Source organism: Danio aesculapii, chromosome 16, assembly GCF_903798145.1.
Source record: "Danio aesculapii chromosome 16, fDanAes4.1, whole genome shotgun sequence".
NCBI lineage: Eukaryota > Metazoa > Chordata > Actinopteri > Cypriniformes > Danionidae > Danio > Danio aesculapii.
In genome coordinates this window covers 6,954,925-6,971,239 of record NC_079450.1, presented here as the reverse complement: position 1 = coordinate 6,971,239, position 16,315 = coordinate 6,954,925, and the positions used below count along the sequence as shown (strand labels likewise).

Sequence of the window (16,315 nt, the reverse complement as noted above, 5' to 3'; positions counted from 1 at the left end):
AACAGTGGTTTGTGCATCAAACTGTAATTTGGTGAAACAAAAGTATCTGGCACCGTAATCAGTGCAATCAGCAAAAACCTGCTGATATTTCCAGATAATTTAGGGCTTTTATTCGCGCCTCCCCCCCGCCCCAGTCCCCGACCGACATCAGATGTAATTGTGAAAATCTTTAAGTGTGCACATAGATATGTGAAACCTTTAATAATGGGGCTTCTTTAATTAGTTTTAATAGGCTAAAACAGACGGTAATGTCTCGCACAGAGGCCTGTATTCAGCAGAAGGCTGAGATAACGGTGTGGTCGTTGCGCAGCTGAATTATATAAACACATTTGTTTTATGTTGCAACACTGTCTGCTGTTCGCAAAGCCACAATAAAGCGGCGCAAGTCATTATAGTGCTGCGCTACCTGAGCGCCAGGATTAACAAAGCTCTCCTTTTACGCTTCTATCTCACTATCCGAGCGCTCTTTAGACCATACACACACACACAAAATGCTTGATGGTGTTTTGTCAACTAGAAGAGAGATTGGATTCAAGATTCAGAAGTGTTTACAGTCATAAGCACTGTAAGGAACAGATTCCCTATGCAGTGAAATTCTTACTTTGCTGTCCGCACTGAAGTCCAATAAAGTTTAATGTAGTAGTAGTTTAATGCAGTTGAAGTCAGAATTATTAGCCGTCCTGTATATTTTTGTCCACCAATTTCTTTTTAATGGAAAGATTAGTTTTTCAATACATTATTAAACACAATAGTTTTAATAACTCACTTATAAACACTAAATTATTTTATCTTTGCCACACTCTCAGAAATAAAGGTACACGGGGATACAAATAATGTTCCTTAAGGAGCAGTTTTGTATCTTTGTAAAAGTTGTACCTTATATGGTACAGAAAAGACCTCTTATGATACTGTTCTGTACCTTTTATGGTACAATTGAAATGAGAGTACACAATTGTTCTCATAAAAAGGTACAAAGGTGTTGGAAAACTTCAGATATTACTGGAAAGGCAAAGTGATTTACGAATAATTACCATAGTAAAACATGAATCATCATTTAAAAGCATATGCTTAAAGAAACTCATAAATAAATAATAATAATTAATTAGCAAGTTCTATAAAACAAAACAACCTGTAAAACAAAACTATAGGTATGGTAAACTAAACATTTAAGTCATATTTAATAAACATTTGGTAAGTATTTTCTGATAAATACAGTTTTATTATTGATATCTGCACCTTTTGGCGTTTGCTTTCCACTACACAAGTGAGCTGGCAAAAGTCCTGCATATGCAAAGTGTTCATGCAGACATTTTAGCATTGTAAAACTAATCTAACATTGTGCATATCTTGTTACAATACTTTTGCATAATTCTATTTCTATTTTAAAATTAAGTAAAATAAATGAACTTTTAAGCGATTACAAAGGTTTTGTGTGAAAATTGGAGAAAAAAATGCTTTATACTGCACACGAGAGAATGTGTTTCTGTAACATCTTTGTGAAAAGTGTTGAGAATTGTTTGGCAATAAAAATCTTTTGATTTATGTTAAAGTATTTTTGATTCTTTATTGTCAATGGAAAAGCTGCATTTACACAAAAAGAAACTTAAAAAAAAAAAACATCGTTTAAAAATGTGTTTGATGTTTTATATTTACTGATAATGAATTGACACATTTTAGAGACAGCAAAATGCCTTTAAATAGTTCATGAAGCAACACATTTGACATTTTTAAGGTATAAAGTGTCTTGTCACAGTAGTGGTATCTTCATGGATCAGATTTGTACTTTTGATGAAGGTACAATATTGTATCTGCAGGTTTTAAAAACCAACGGGTTTCCCAAGGTACAAATCATGTCCTTAAACTGCAATGGTACAAATTAGTTTCTTTGTCTTAAGGTACAGTTCTGTTCCATAAAAGGTACTGCTCCAGTGACAAGGGTGTGTACCTTCTTTGGTACAACATTGTACCATTTTTTATGAGAGTGCATGATGACAGTACATAATATGTCACATTATATTTTTCAAGATGCTAGTATTCGGCCTAAATTTACATGTAAAGGCTTAACTAGGTTAGTTAGGCAAGTTAGGTTAAGCAAGTCATTGTATAATTATGGTTTGTTTTGTAGGCCATCAGAAAAATAAATATTGCTTAAGGGGTCTAATACATTTTTTTACAGATGCTAGGACACACTTCTCAACACTTAGGTCACTTTTGCAAAACTCTTCACACAATTCTCCTAACCGACTTTCAGCTTGGCAAAGCTTCACATTCAAAATGCACTACAACTACCAAAACACTTTATTCAGGTCTCAAATAAACTCATTCTTCCAGAACACTAGCAAAGGTTTACAGCCGACAAACACACTTTGTCACCCACAAAACAATGAGCTAAAAACACTAACAACATGTAGCATTACACAGTGTTTTCTTGTGTAAAACAAGGACACTCCTCTGTTTATAACTGCAATATATGTTACTGGAATGAATCAGACATGATGCAGAATTCCTCAATATTTTATGTCCTTTTTATTTATTTATTTATTTATTTATTTATTTATTAAATAAGTATTTATATTTTGTTTATTTTTATTTTTTGCACTAATTAATACCAAAATGCAAGAATTTATATACACGCTATCCACGAATACAGATACAATAGTAATGCTAATTTGGCTGGTTAAATAGTTTTTCTGGACTTGAAATATCTACAATTTTGCTGTCTTATTCAGTTTTGCATGATGTTATTGTTTTGAACATGAGTTTAACAGTATTGAAAACAGTATGTAAGCACGTGCAAAATGTCCTGTCCGTACAAAGATATTTGGCAGTTGTTGTGTCTGAGTGAGAAAAGAATTGATGAAATTTGAGAGATGGTAGTCACTGAATGCATTATGTGCCTAAACAATGATAATTGATCCTCAGTTTAGCCCACATAGACTTCTGTTGTGCTCACTGTGTCAAGAGTTTTACAAAAGTGAAATAAGTACTGAGAAAGGTGTCTTAGCGTCTGTAAAAAACTGTAATATTGACCTTAAAATACTTTCTGAAAAATTAAAAACTGGTTTTATTCTAGCTGAAATAAAGCAAGACTTTCTCCAGAAGAAAAAATATTATAGGAAATACTGTGAGAAATCCCTTGCCTTGTTAAACATCATTTGGGAAAAGGAAAATCACAGGAGTGCTAATAATTTTGACTTTAACCATATATTAAACATATAAAATACTTATGTTTACTTATTGGCATGCCTATTTTGTTAAATAAGTATAAACTAGGAAATAAATAATATATGAAGAAGGTTTCTATATACACAAATGTGTAAATGTTAAAAACTGTTGTGCAAAATCAAGCAGAGAATGAATGATGTGCAAAACTGTAAGCATACATGTACAGCAGTTGAATGGTAAAGTGCGCATGTGCAAGTGACAGTCCATTGTTACTGTTTACCATTGCAAGTCTGTTGTTATTGGAGCGTGACAGGCTGGTGGACGTCTGCTTTGAGTGTGTGTGTGTGTGTGTGTGTGTGTGTGTGTACAGTACCTGGCTTTTGGAAGCGGCGACCTTGGCGAACATGGCCTGGGACACTTTGGCCCTCTTCATCTCCTGCTGGATCTCGTCGTAGATGGAGGAGTTGATGTTTAACACGCAGCTCTCTGATTTACCGTTCCACTCACTGCTCAGAGGATTGGGTTTTACCTGAAGAATGAAAAACACAGGTAGTTAGGAGATGGATAGATTTGAGGGTACAAATAAATGGTATAATATTATAAAGTAGATGAAATTAAGATACAATAAAATGTCAACAAGATTTTTAAATTAATTATTTAATTGAATATAGATGATCAAAAGCAGTGTTTCTCAACCACGTTCCTGGAGGACAACCTACAATGCATGTTTTGGATGTCTCCTTTGTCTGTCACACCCATTACAGGTCTTTCAGTGTCTGCTAATGAGCTGATGATCTGAATCAGGTGTGTTGGGCTGTTTCTCAATATGCAATCTTACGTCCTTGTATTCTCGTGTAACGCCATCATTAACCGTCAAAGTTCAGTTCCAAAACTCAAGACCGCAAGAATGGAGGACGCGTGAATGTTCCCGGATGTGTTCTTGATATCGAGGATGCAGGCTTAAGAACAAAACTCGCTCGAGAAGTCCCAGAAGTCCCGCTCGAGAAGTCATTGAGGCTGAATAACGGAGGTGGGAAGCGCAGCATTCTGTACCTGTTTATTATTAAAGTTCAGAGATATCACTTATTTATCTGAGGAGTTTCCCCTAAATGAGACTGTGAGAGTAAACATTACCATGAAAATCTTAATAAAGGCCAAAACACATTAAGGGTGTTTATTTGTTGAAATTCGTATTAAAATCTGTTTTATTTGTATTGCGCAGCGTATATTTGTAAGGTTTTGGGGTGTGTTTTATATATATATATTGAAAATGGGAAACACAATAAATTGTTGTATGAATGCTGTGATGTTTAAATAGTTTACTGTTAAAAATGCATGAAGGTCACGTGACCATCTGGAGGAACGCAGCATCTCATTTCACACAGGACACGTTTTGTGTTCTCCCGGGTTCGTTCTTTCGAGGTGACCTGGCAAGACCGGTTTTCACGAGAACACAAGTCCGTTTTCTGCATTCTAGGAATTGAGAAACAGCCATGGAAAATGTGTAGAGCTGGCGGTCCTCTAGGAAAGTGGTTGAGAAACACTGATCAAAAGCATACAACTGATCAATAGTGGTTTCCACAAAAACAAATCTACTTATAAATTACATATAATTATTCAGTCAGAATTATTAGCCCCTCTGAATTATTAGCCCCGTTTATCCCCCCCCCCCCAAATTTCTGTTTAACGGAGAGATTTTTTCAACACATTTCTAAACATAATAGTTTTAATAACTCATTTCTTTTTAATTTTTTTTTTTATTAGTCATTGGTTATTTTGATACATCAGCACATACAAGTACAGTCTCGGTCATACAGTGGGGAAGATCAAAAGAAAAAAATTTAAAAAGGGGAAAATATACAGTCAAGCTAGGAGCAATAAATATATATCATAGAATAGAAAATCAGGAGAAATTATTGCTGTAATGCCAAAAAGGTGTCCATAGCTGTCAGAAGTCATTTTACTTTTGATATATATCATAGGTGAGTTTCTCAAGTGGAAATAACGCACATGCTTGAGACAACCACATTTTAAAGGAGGGTACCTGAGGAGATGACCACAATAAAAGTATAGATTTCTTTGCCAGAGAGACCAAAATTAAAAACTTAAAAAATATATATTAAATTTGGTGTGGGAGTCCAACACATTCTCCACTCAACCATATAACAGATACAATTCTAGAGAAAAAATGAATTTTATCTTAAAGAGTCCTTGTAAATGATGTAAATGATGTATTTTCCTCCAAAAGAAATGATTTTGTCACAATACCTGAAACAGTGAAGGAATGCTCCTTTGCAGAGTTTTTATGAATCTTTTTCAGACGCAAGGGTGTAAGATAAACTCTGTTATTGAATGTATAATTGAGCTCATGAACACCCAATGAAGTACATTCAGAAAACAAATTGTTACATATTTCAGACCAATCCGCATCTTCGATTTCGTGAGCTAAATCTTTTTCCCACACACACTTCAAACTCTCAAAAAGAAGAAGTACATGAGTTAGACAGAGCTTTATATATTTTGGATATTAGCCCCTAATAACTCATTTCTAATAACTGATTTATTTTATCTTTGCCGTGAGACAGTAAATAATGTTTTAGTAGATATTTTTCTTTTATTTAAGACACTTCTGTAATGCTTAAATTAACATTTAAAGGCTTAACTAGGTTAATTAGGTTAACTAGGCAGTTTAGGGTAATTAGGCAAGTTATTGTATAACGATGGTTTGTTCTGGAGACTATCGAAAATAAAATTAGCTTAAAGGGGCTAATAATTTTGACCTTAAAATGGTGTTTAAAAAATTAAAAACTGCTTTTATTCTAGCCGAAATAAAGCAAATAAGACTTTCTCCAGAAGAAAAAATATTATCAGACATACTGTGAAATTTCCTTGCTCTGTTAAACATTATTTGGGAAATATTTAAAAAAGAAAAAATCATAGGGGGGCTAATTATTCTGACTTTAACTGTATGTTCATTTTTATGTTATTATAAAAATTTATATAGTGCAGTATCGTATATATACAGTACTCTTTTTCCTAGTGGAATGTATACATATGCACACACAAGCTTATAATCAAGGACAAAATTATGCATCACAATTCCATAAACAATGTACCATATGTGCACTCACAGGAGAGATGCCCACTGGAATTCTGGGATTCCAGTCTTCTGGTCTCACATTGTTACACTCCTCTCTTCTGGGCTGCGAAAACACACACACATACATGCATCCTTGAAACAATGGCCTAAATAACGCTTAATCAGAATGAACAGATTACTCTGGTCAGATTTATGACAGTAAAGAGCCAGTGAAAAGGCTGTCAACAACAGCACTCATTTGCATGTCAAGCATCGGTGTCTAGGTAGAGTTATTTTGTGACCATATCTAATTATAAAAGGATGAGCGTGCACAAACTTGCAGGCACTGTCTGACGATCCATTAACGTATGTGGGAAACATACCTTCACATCTATTTTTATGGGCGTCATAAAAGCCTCGCGGCGCTGCGAGACGTGCCACCCTGCTGATTTACAGCAGAAAATCCTGCGAACATCTCACTCATATCTGTCAGAATCAAGCTGCCGTGCATCAAAAGACCTGCTTTATTCATGCCTCATACAACATGTTATCTGAACGATGATATGGTCAACTAAAGACAATGCAGGAAAAGTTTTCCCACTCTAAGCCAAATGTCAAATTCCCTGAGTCTCACTGAGTAAAGAGCTGAATATCCTTGACCTTTAAATGAATAGAAAAACAAGCAGCTGTTGTGTTGAACAGTCTTTATAGAATTTAGCAATTCTGTAATCACTAAATTTAATGCAAAATCAAGTAATGATGTGCAATTTAGACCAGCTTGTGATTTTTTAGAAAATTCCCACAAATTTTGGCCAGTCAGGACACAATTCAGATTCATTCTGTGCCATCTACAGTGTGTTATGTTAAACATCATTTGCGTATAGAAAGTGCGAGATACGATACAATACTGTTGTTGAGAATTGCAATAACAATATTTCTTATAATTAGCATTTCCCTAGAAAAATGCTATTTTTATTAGCTGGGTTTTTAAATAATTTCTTCATTTACTGATATTAAAATAAACGCTAAATATATTTTCCCGATGTAATTCATTCTAATTCACACTAATAAACTGGGTCGAGGCGCAAACATTAAGGCCCAATCCCAATTCTATTTTGGTACCCCTTCCCCTTGGCCCTTAAAACCAAGTTTGAAGGGGAATGGCTTCAAATTTACCCCTAAGAATTGGGACAGCACTACAGCACCTGCACACTAGGGCTGCTCGATTATGGGAAAAATCATAATCACGATTATTTTGGTCATAATTGTAATCACGATTATCTAAAACGATTATTAGTTGAAGTCAAAATCATTCGCCCTTCTGTGAATTTTTATATATATATATATATATATATATATATATATTTCCCAAATGATGTTTAACAGAGGAATTTTTCACAGTATTTCCTATAATATTTTTTCCTCTGGAGAAAGGCTTATTTGTTTTATTTCGGCTAGAATAAAAGCAGGTTTAAATATTTTGAAACCTAATTTAATAGCTAATTATTATTAGCCCCTTTAAGCAATATATATATATAAAGATTTATAAGGCCTCGCCACAGTAGAATGAACCGCCGACTATTCCAGCATATGTTTTACACAGTGGATGCCCTTCCAGCTGCAACCCAGTACTGGGAAACACCCATACACTTTTACATTCATACACACACTCATACACTACGGCCAGTTTAGTTTCATCTGTAGCACATGTGTTTGGACTGTGGGGGAAACTGGAGCACCCGGAGGAAACCCATGTCAACATGGAGAGAGCATGCAAACTCCATACACAAATGCCAACTGATCCAGCCAGAACTCGAACCAGCAACCTTCTTGCTAACCACTGAGCCACTGTGAGCAGAGTTTCCTGCATGTTTTTGTTTACTCCCTACGAACAGTGTTCCAAATCAGCAACTAATGAGCTTCAGATCCAGGTAGGATGCTGCCTATGCAACAAGAAAGCGTGCCATGATTTTGGAGCGCAGCCATCGTGTACGTGTCAACCAGTGCATCGATATGCCCTCTGATTTAAATAAAATCACCAATTTGTACTAATATCATCAGATAATGGAGACTTTTGCCGAGCGCTGACGAATTAGCCGCAGTTGCTGAATAATCAGGTTACAGAACCATCTGATAATGGGATCTGAACAGGAAAGCAGCATCTGGTTCGCGCACACACACCCACTAAAACATGATGCACGCAAGCGCACACACAAATGCGTGCACACTTGAGTGAACACTGATGACATTTCGGGCTTCGCGCATTCTGTGTGTGCGAGGGAGTTTTTATCCTGTATAAAAGACTCTCCTCAGTCCATCACACACACAGGAAGGCTTTGTGTCCGATCCACTAAGACACACTCAACTGCGTTTGAAGGAGAGCGCGCTGGAGAGCGTTCTGCATACCTTTCCGGCCCTGCTTAGAAAGCTTCGAGCTCTAGAATGGCTGCAGGCGAAAGAAACACTTCCTGAGATCTTGTGTTAATGCACTTTTGTTTTGGCATTCACCAATAATAATTAATAATGCATAATTATTACAGTGCATACTCATTTTTTAAAGGATAGTAAATGACATTTGCTGTTTGTTCAAACTACTTATTTAAAATGAGCTGAAGCAACACAATTCTTGATAACCTAATTGTTTTAAGTCCTGTCCACTTAAATTTGTCAAATTTAACAGGTTAACTTAATTCCATCATGTTGTCCCAACACAAATCAATTGAGTGGATCTCAACATTTTTTACAGTGCTCTTTAAAATGCAGATTTCAAATGTTTTGATGCACAAACTGTTCAGTTTTGGTACACACTAATAACTCGTTCATTTCTTAATATTCATAATCAAGCTTACAAACACTCAAAAAAGTATGTTTATTGTTTTGTTTGTTCAAACTACTTATTTAAAATGAGCTGAAACAACACATTTTAGAGTATTTTTGGGAAACGTAATTGTTTTATGTTCAATCCACTTAAATTTGTCAAATTAACATGTTAACTTAATTCCTTCATGTTGTACCAACTCAAATCGATTGAGTGGATCTCAACATTGTTTTACAGTGATCTTTAAAATGCTGATTTCAAATGTTTTGATGTACAAACCGTTCAGTTTTGGTACACACTAATAACTCGTTCATTTCTTAATACTCATAATCAAACTTACAAACACTCAAAAATTATGTTTATATATTTTAAACTACTTATTTGAAAGATGAAACAACACAATTCTTGAGTATTTTTAGGGAAACTCAATTGTTTCATGTTCAATCCACTATAATTTGTCAAATTTAATGAGTTAAAGGTTTTGATGTACAAACCGTTTAGTTTGGGTACACAGTAATAACTCGTTCATTTCCTAATTTTCATACTCAGTCTTGTGGGAATGCGTAAATTGTGTACACTCAAAAAATATTTAGTTTATTGTTTTTTTTTTCAAATTATTTAAAATGTGTTGAAACAACACAATTCTTGAGTTTTTATGCAAAAAAAACTTAATTGTTTTATGTTCATTCCACTTAAATTTGTAAAAAAAATTTATAAGAACTTAATTCCTTCATGTTTTCCTAGCACCAATCGATTATGTGGAACTGAAGTGATTTTTTTTACAGTGAACTTTAAAATGCAGATTTCAAATGTTTTGATGCACAAACTGTTCAGTTTTGGTTCACACTAATAACTCGTTCATTTCTTAATATTCATAATCAAACTTACAAACACACAAAAAAGTATGTTTATTGTTTTGTTTGTTCAAACTACTTATTTAAAATGAGCTGAAACAACACATTTTAGAGTATTTTTGGGAAACGTAATTGTTTTATATTCAATCCACTTAAATTTGTCAAATGTAAGAAGTTAACTTAATTCCTTCATGTTGTACCAACACAAATCGATTGTGTGGATCTCAACATTTTTTACAGTGAACTTTAAAATGCAGATTTCAAATGTTTTGATGTACAAACCGTTCAGTTTTGGTTCACACTAATAACAATTTCTTTATATTCATAATCAAACTTACAGACACTCAAAAAATTGTTTATTTTTTCTAAACTACTTATTTATAATGAGCTGAAACCACAAAATGCTTGAGTTTTTATGCAAAAACATACTTGTTTTATGTTCCATACAGTTAAATGTGTAAAATTTAATAAGTGAACTTACTTCCTTCATGTTGCCCCAACACAAATTGATTGTGTGGACCCCAGCATTAGTTACAGTGATCTTTAAACGCAGATTTCAAATGTTTTGATGTACAAACCGTTTAGTTTTGGTACACACTAATAACTCGTTCATTTCTTAATCTACTCAAACTTGTGAGAATGCGTAAATTGCATATACACTAAAAATGCTTGGTTATTTCTTCCCATTTCTGAATATAGAATAAACCAACTGAAGGGTTTATTTTTTTATTTAATTTAAAGGATCAAATTTAAGCCAATGTTTGGGGTTTGCTGCAGAAAACTTGAGAAGTTAAAATGCTTACTTGCAGGATCTCTCAAAGAGTTTTACAAGACCTTGAACCCTGTTTTAGACTATATCAAAGGCTTAACAGCTGATATCAGCTCTAATACACAGTAAATAACTGGAAAGAGGAAATATTGACTCCTTAACACAACTTTAAAATTTTCTTTTCTTTTTTAACCCTTTTATTGAAAACTTGCTCAATTATTATATATTTTTAAGTAATAAATTTTTAGTTTTTTCATATTAATAATTTTTTTCTCACACAGGATATGTTTGTATTTATTTCATAAATTTTATTTACTTTATTTTGAGGGAATAGTGGGAAAATAAGAAACATAAACTAAGAAATGTTTCCTATGTTGTATTGCATACTATGATGTATGGTCTTTTAAACACCAATAACATAGATAAATAAATAAATGTTTGGGGTTTGTCTATATTTTACCCAATTTGGGTTTAAACAACCCAGCATTTTATAGAGATTATATTTCCTTTAAAGTACAGATGCATTAACGATTTATAATTATGCATTAAGTATATGGAAGTGCATATTTAATCACTCATCATGAGCAAATAACGCCATCTTCAAAGTAGAAATGTATTATTAAACCAACAGGTTTTTTTTTTGGTACTCACCAATAACTGAAAATATATTCATTACTTAAGTTATCTTCAAGTGAATACTCAATTACTTCTGGAGTAAATTATGAGTATAATATAAGTATATAATATAATGTACTATAAATATGAGTATAATATTTTCCTTGAAAGAAGACATGCATTAATGCACTAGTATGTTTTTTTGATACTCACTAATAACTACAAAAAACACATTACTTTCAAGTGTATATATTTTAATCAAAAATATCTTCTAAATATTATTAATTTAATCTAAAGTATAGATGCTTTGATGTACCAGCACTTTGGTTTTGGTTCTAACTAATATCTATAAATAAAGCGCTTTATTTTTAGATGCATACTCATGATTACTGATTTGGTTGTGAATAAATGATAAGCATGAATTATTCCTCCAAATGTACCAACACTTAACTGTAAACATACTTTATTTTCAAGTGCATACTCAGAATTGCTTATGAGTATGTTTCCTCAAAAGTGAAGATGCAATGAAGTACCCATACATTTGTTTTGGTATTCAAAATAGCTTTAAAAGTACTTCATAGTTTAAGTGCATGCTCATAATTTAAGGGGAATTTATTTATTTATTTGTTTTTTTTTTTGGCATTTAAAAAAGGTATATAAAGATGCATTGATGAATAGAGACTTTTAATTTGCTACTAACCAAAAACCATAAAAAAAATGTGATTACAGAGAGCAAACTCATAACTGCTTTGTGGCATGTGTAAATTACACGTTTCCTGCAATGAAGAAGCATTTATTACTGATGGGTTTGTTTACACATTGTGCATCCAAATAATAAAATGATAAATAGGAATTAAACAGTTTTAGTTGTTAAAAACTGCATTGTTTATTTCGCATCTGTGTCATTTTAAATGACATGTAAGTCTTAATTTCTAAATACAGAGTACAGTATGAGGTCATAATGGTGTCCTTGTGGTTGTGTGTAAGCACATAACGTCATGTGTGAGCTCCTGACCAGCACATTACTACAATACACTGTGATTTAAAACAACCAACCACACAAACTACACTCAAAAATTAGTTTTTGTTGCTTGTTCAAACTACTTAATTAAAATGAGCTGAATCAAATCAATTATTCCGTTTTTTTATTTTTGGGGGGGGGGCAATTGTTTTGTGTTCAATTCACTTAAATTTGTAAAGTTAACTTAATAAATTTGTGTTGAAACTGTCGGAAACCCAGCATTTATTACAGTGTACAATTGCTAAAAGTGTTGTTTTCGAACAGGTTTCCCTTTTTGGGGGGTTAAAAAATGTGCAGCAAACTCTTGAATGCTTTTCATTGAGTATTTCAAAAGTAAAATTACCCACAACAGCTTTAAAGTCCTTTTTGCCAGCCGTTGGTGGAGGTCCTCAGAAATTTACACATTATATTACCATCTAAACAGCAGTGCAGCATTTCTGGGAAACAAGCCACACAAACTACACTTAAAACAATAGTTTTTGATGCTTGTTCAAACTACTTATTTAAAATGAGCTGAATCAACTCAATTATTCCGTTTTTTTTTTTGGGGGGGGGGGGGGTGGTGGTAATTGTTTTATGTTCAATCTACTTAAATTTCTAAAGTTAACTTAATAAATTTTTGTTGAAACTGTCGGGAACCCGGCATTTTTTACAGCGTACAATTGCTAAAAGTGTTGTTTTCAAACAGGTTTCCCTTTTGGGGGGTTAAAAAACGTGCAGCAAACTCTGAAATGTTTTTCATTGAGTAGTTCAAAATCAAAATTACCCACAACAGCTTTAAAGTCATTTTTTTTCCAGCCGTTGGTGGAGGTCCTCAGGAATTTACACATTAAATTACAGTCTGCGAAACGCAAATACTCTGACGATGACTGATGAAAAGCATACCTAAGCTAATCATTCATTATGTTACCGAGCACACGCTAAATATTTGCACTGAAACTGAGTCTGGGTGTTTCAGCTCCACTTACATTTACATAAGTGAGAATGCAGAATCTATTTAAATTCACCATGACCCCATTTATGTTATTAATGCATGTTTGTGGGTTTACTCTGAATGAATTATCAGCGCATGCTAATCTGAAACAAAATAATTATTTTGTGGTATTTTTGCTTTGTCTTACGGTTATTAACATCCTTAGAACAAGATAAATTTATCAGAGAAGCAAAAAATATATAAATAAACAAACAATTGTTCTCGGAGAGTCTATTTAAATCTTTTACATTTATGCATGAAACAAGAAAAAACATTTGCCAGATGAGATGAAGAAAAATGAACCAGCTCAACATATATTCTCTTTGTCTTATTATCTTGCAGTTTTTGCTTATCCAAATGAATTGATCCTGTTTTAAGCATGTGTGGATGTTTAATCCAGATATTAAAGCAAAAGAAATACTGTAACACTTTAGTTTAAGTCAGAATTTATGCTATTAAATACTGCCTTATTATATGTCTATTATGGCCTGTTTCCACTGAGTGGTACGGTACAGTACAGTATGGTTTAATATGCTTTTATGGCCGTTTCCACTGTCAAAAGGTACCAAAAGCGAACCGAACCATACCACTTTCTGAGTTACTGGTTAACAGAGAAACGTCACCAGCACGTACACAAGCATGAGAATGAAAACAAAGGAAGCGACATTTACTAAATACACAGCCGAGACATTACACCATAATAATATATACATAAAATAACGAGCCATGGTCGACCCGAGCTTAAACAAACTGCAGTCCGTTGAAGTCCTTTACAGAAGCGCAAGAGCTTTTAACACAATCATTACTATCTATAAACATACTGCGTCACCTGAATTCTCGTACAAGCACTTTAGTCATCAAAATCAACCGGGCAACATTCGCGCAACCGGACGACACTTGGACTACATTCACTCAATTGACCAGGCTATGGAATTGGCTCAGTGGTTGGCACTGTTACCTCACAGGAAGAAGGTCGCTGGTTCGAGTCCCGGCTGAGCCATTTGGCATTTCTGTGTGGAGTTTGCATGTTCTCCCTGTGTTGGCGTGGGTTTCCTCCGGTTTTCCCCACAGTCCAAACACATGCGCTAAGGTGAATTGAATAAACTAAATTGGCCGTAGTGTATGAGTGTGAATGAGAGTGTATGGATGTTTCCCAATACTGTGTTGCAGCTGGAAGAACATCCACTGTGTAAAACATATGCTGGATAAGTTGGCGGTTCCTTCCGCTGTGGTGACCCCTGATGAATAAAGCTAAGCCGAAGGAAAATGAATGAATGTTGTAAATAATGTTCAATTTCTTACAAGAACACATTCATTTACTTCACAAGACCCCAATGTGTCATCAGGAGCCATGTCTATTTGGCTTTGGACTCCTGTCACCATTCACTGCCATTATATAATCTTCAAGAACCACAGATTCAGCTCAAAATCTTCTTTAATGTTCTAATGAAGAAAAAAGTAATCTTGGATGAGTGAATTTACAGGAAAATTGTCATTTTTGGGTGAATTGGAAGCTATTATGCCCCTTTTTACATTGTAAAATTAGTCCCTAGAGTCCCCAGCTCAAAATAACCCACAAATAATGTTTAATAACTCTTTGAAACTGACCCTTTTAGGTTTTGATCCAAATTGTGTCGTTTTGGTGACTGTCGCTTTAAATTCAAATGAGATCGTGCTCTTTTCAAAAAGGGCGGAGCTACAAATGCCTATGCATCAGCATAGTGGCAGATTCAAAGACAAATCTAATGTCCTGTGATAATGAGGGAGAGATGGTCACAAATGGGCGGGGCTTTCCCTCTCTAATGACACGTACAAAGGGAGAACGTCAATCAAAGTGTTTCTGCAGACTGTATTCATCAAGTGTGATTATAAAAGAATGAAATTAATAAACGTTTACCATTAGAAGCTGGTTATATTCACACACTGTTGCCACACAACTGTGTTTAAACCCCTTATAAAAGTGATTTTTGCATAATAGGTCGCCTTTAAAATAATAACTATATAGTAATACTTATAAATAATGTTCTTATTTTACATCCATAATCCTACGATATTCCTCAACCCAACTATACCTTACTAACTATTAACAAGCAGCTAATTAAGCTGATAGTCTTTAATTAATGGTGACTTCATATTTAAAGTGACTTAAAATAAAGTTTTACCATAAATACTAACATGTAAAAGCTTTATAGCGTGTATGCAAGTGTGTTTCCCTATGTCGGTGTTGTTGTAGTGTGTTACCTGTACAGGGCGTGAGGGAGGAGTGCTAATAAGCGGCGCGGGACCCATGGCCGAGGCTGCGGTCAAACTTCGCTCTCTCTCCTCCTGGTAAATGCGATCTCGCTCGGCTTCTGGTAACTGCAGGAAGTTCTGCATCGCTCGCAGGTTGACCAGAAGAGACTGAGATGCCGTTTTGGGGTCTTCTTCTTTTCTAAGGATCTCAGAGAGAAGACCCTGGAAGAAACATATAATAGACAGAGAATTAAAATGAATGCACTGAGCTTTCAGAAAAGAGAAGTTGGTTCAGGTGCAACAATGGACCCTTCTCACAAGCCTGCCGTGTTTAACAGTCACCAGCATCTTAAATCCGTGAAAGTTTTTAATATTTAGATTTTTTTAATGTTTTTATGTATGCATTATATCATCTTTGCTTCAAATTACAACGAATGACCACTTGTGTGAGGTGTTTTTTAATGCAGCGTCTATGGGACACGACAGTGAATCTGTTATTTTCTCCTCTGGCTGCCATCATCAGTCTCACACAATTTTTTTTCCTTTTTGCTAACACCATTGAGGAGTTTATCTTTTATTATTTGAGCAAGTAAGATTGTAAAAATATATTTGTAGTATTCTCCCATTTGCCGCACTCTCAATTTTCCCAACTATGACGTCTTCCGCTACTGAGAAACCCGGAAATGTGAAAAGGGTCTATTAAAACATTCTATCCGATCCATATGTGATAAGCCACACCCACAATACACTAAACGTCCAATAGGAATGCAGATGGAGATTTGTGTTACA

The 16,315-nt window shown here is 34.3% G+C and overlaps 1 protein-coding gene across 4 annotated transcripts in view; it reads right to left on the bottom strand.

Moving 5' to 3' along the window:
• LOC130242856 (DNA-binding protein SATB1) overlaps positions 1 to 16,315 on the bottom strand; it is a 128,722-nt gene that overhangs the window by 41,539 nt on the left and 70,868 nt on the right. For all 4 annotated transcript variants that reach the window (XM_056474794.1, XM_056474793.1, XM_056474796.1 and 1 more), the window contains 3 exons: positions 15,536 to 15,748; positions 6,297 to 6,368; positions 3,539 to 3,694 (listed from right to left, as the gene is read on the bottom strand). In XM_056474794.1, the coding sequence (XP_056330769.1) occupies positions 3,539 to 3,694; positions 6,297 to 6,368; positions 15,536 to 15,748 (441 nt within the window). The remainder of the gene's footprint in view (positions 1 to 3,538; positions 3,695 to 6,296; positions 6,369 to 15,535; positions 15,749 to 16,315) is intronic.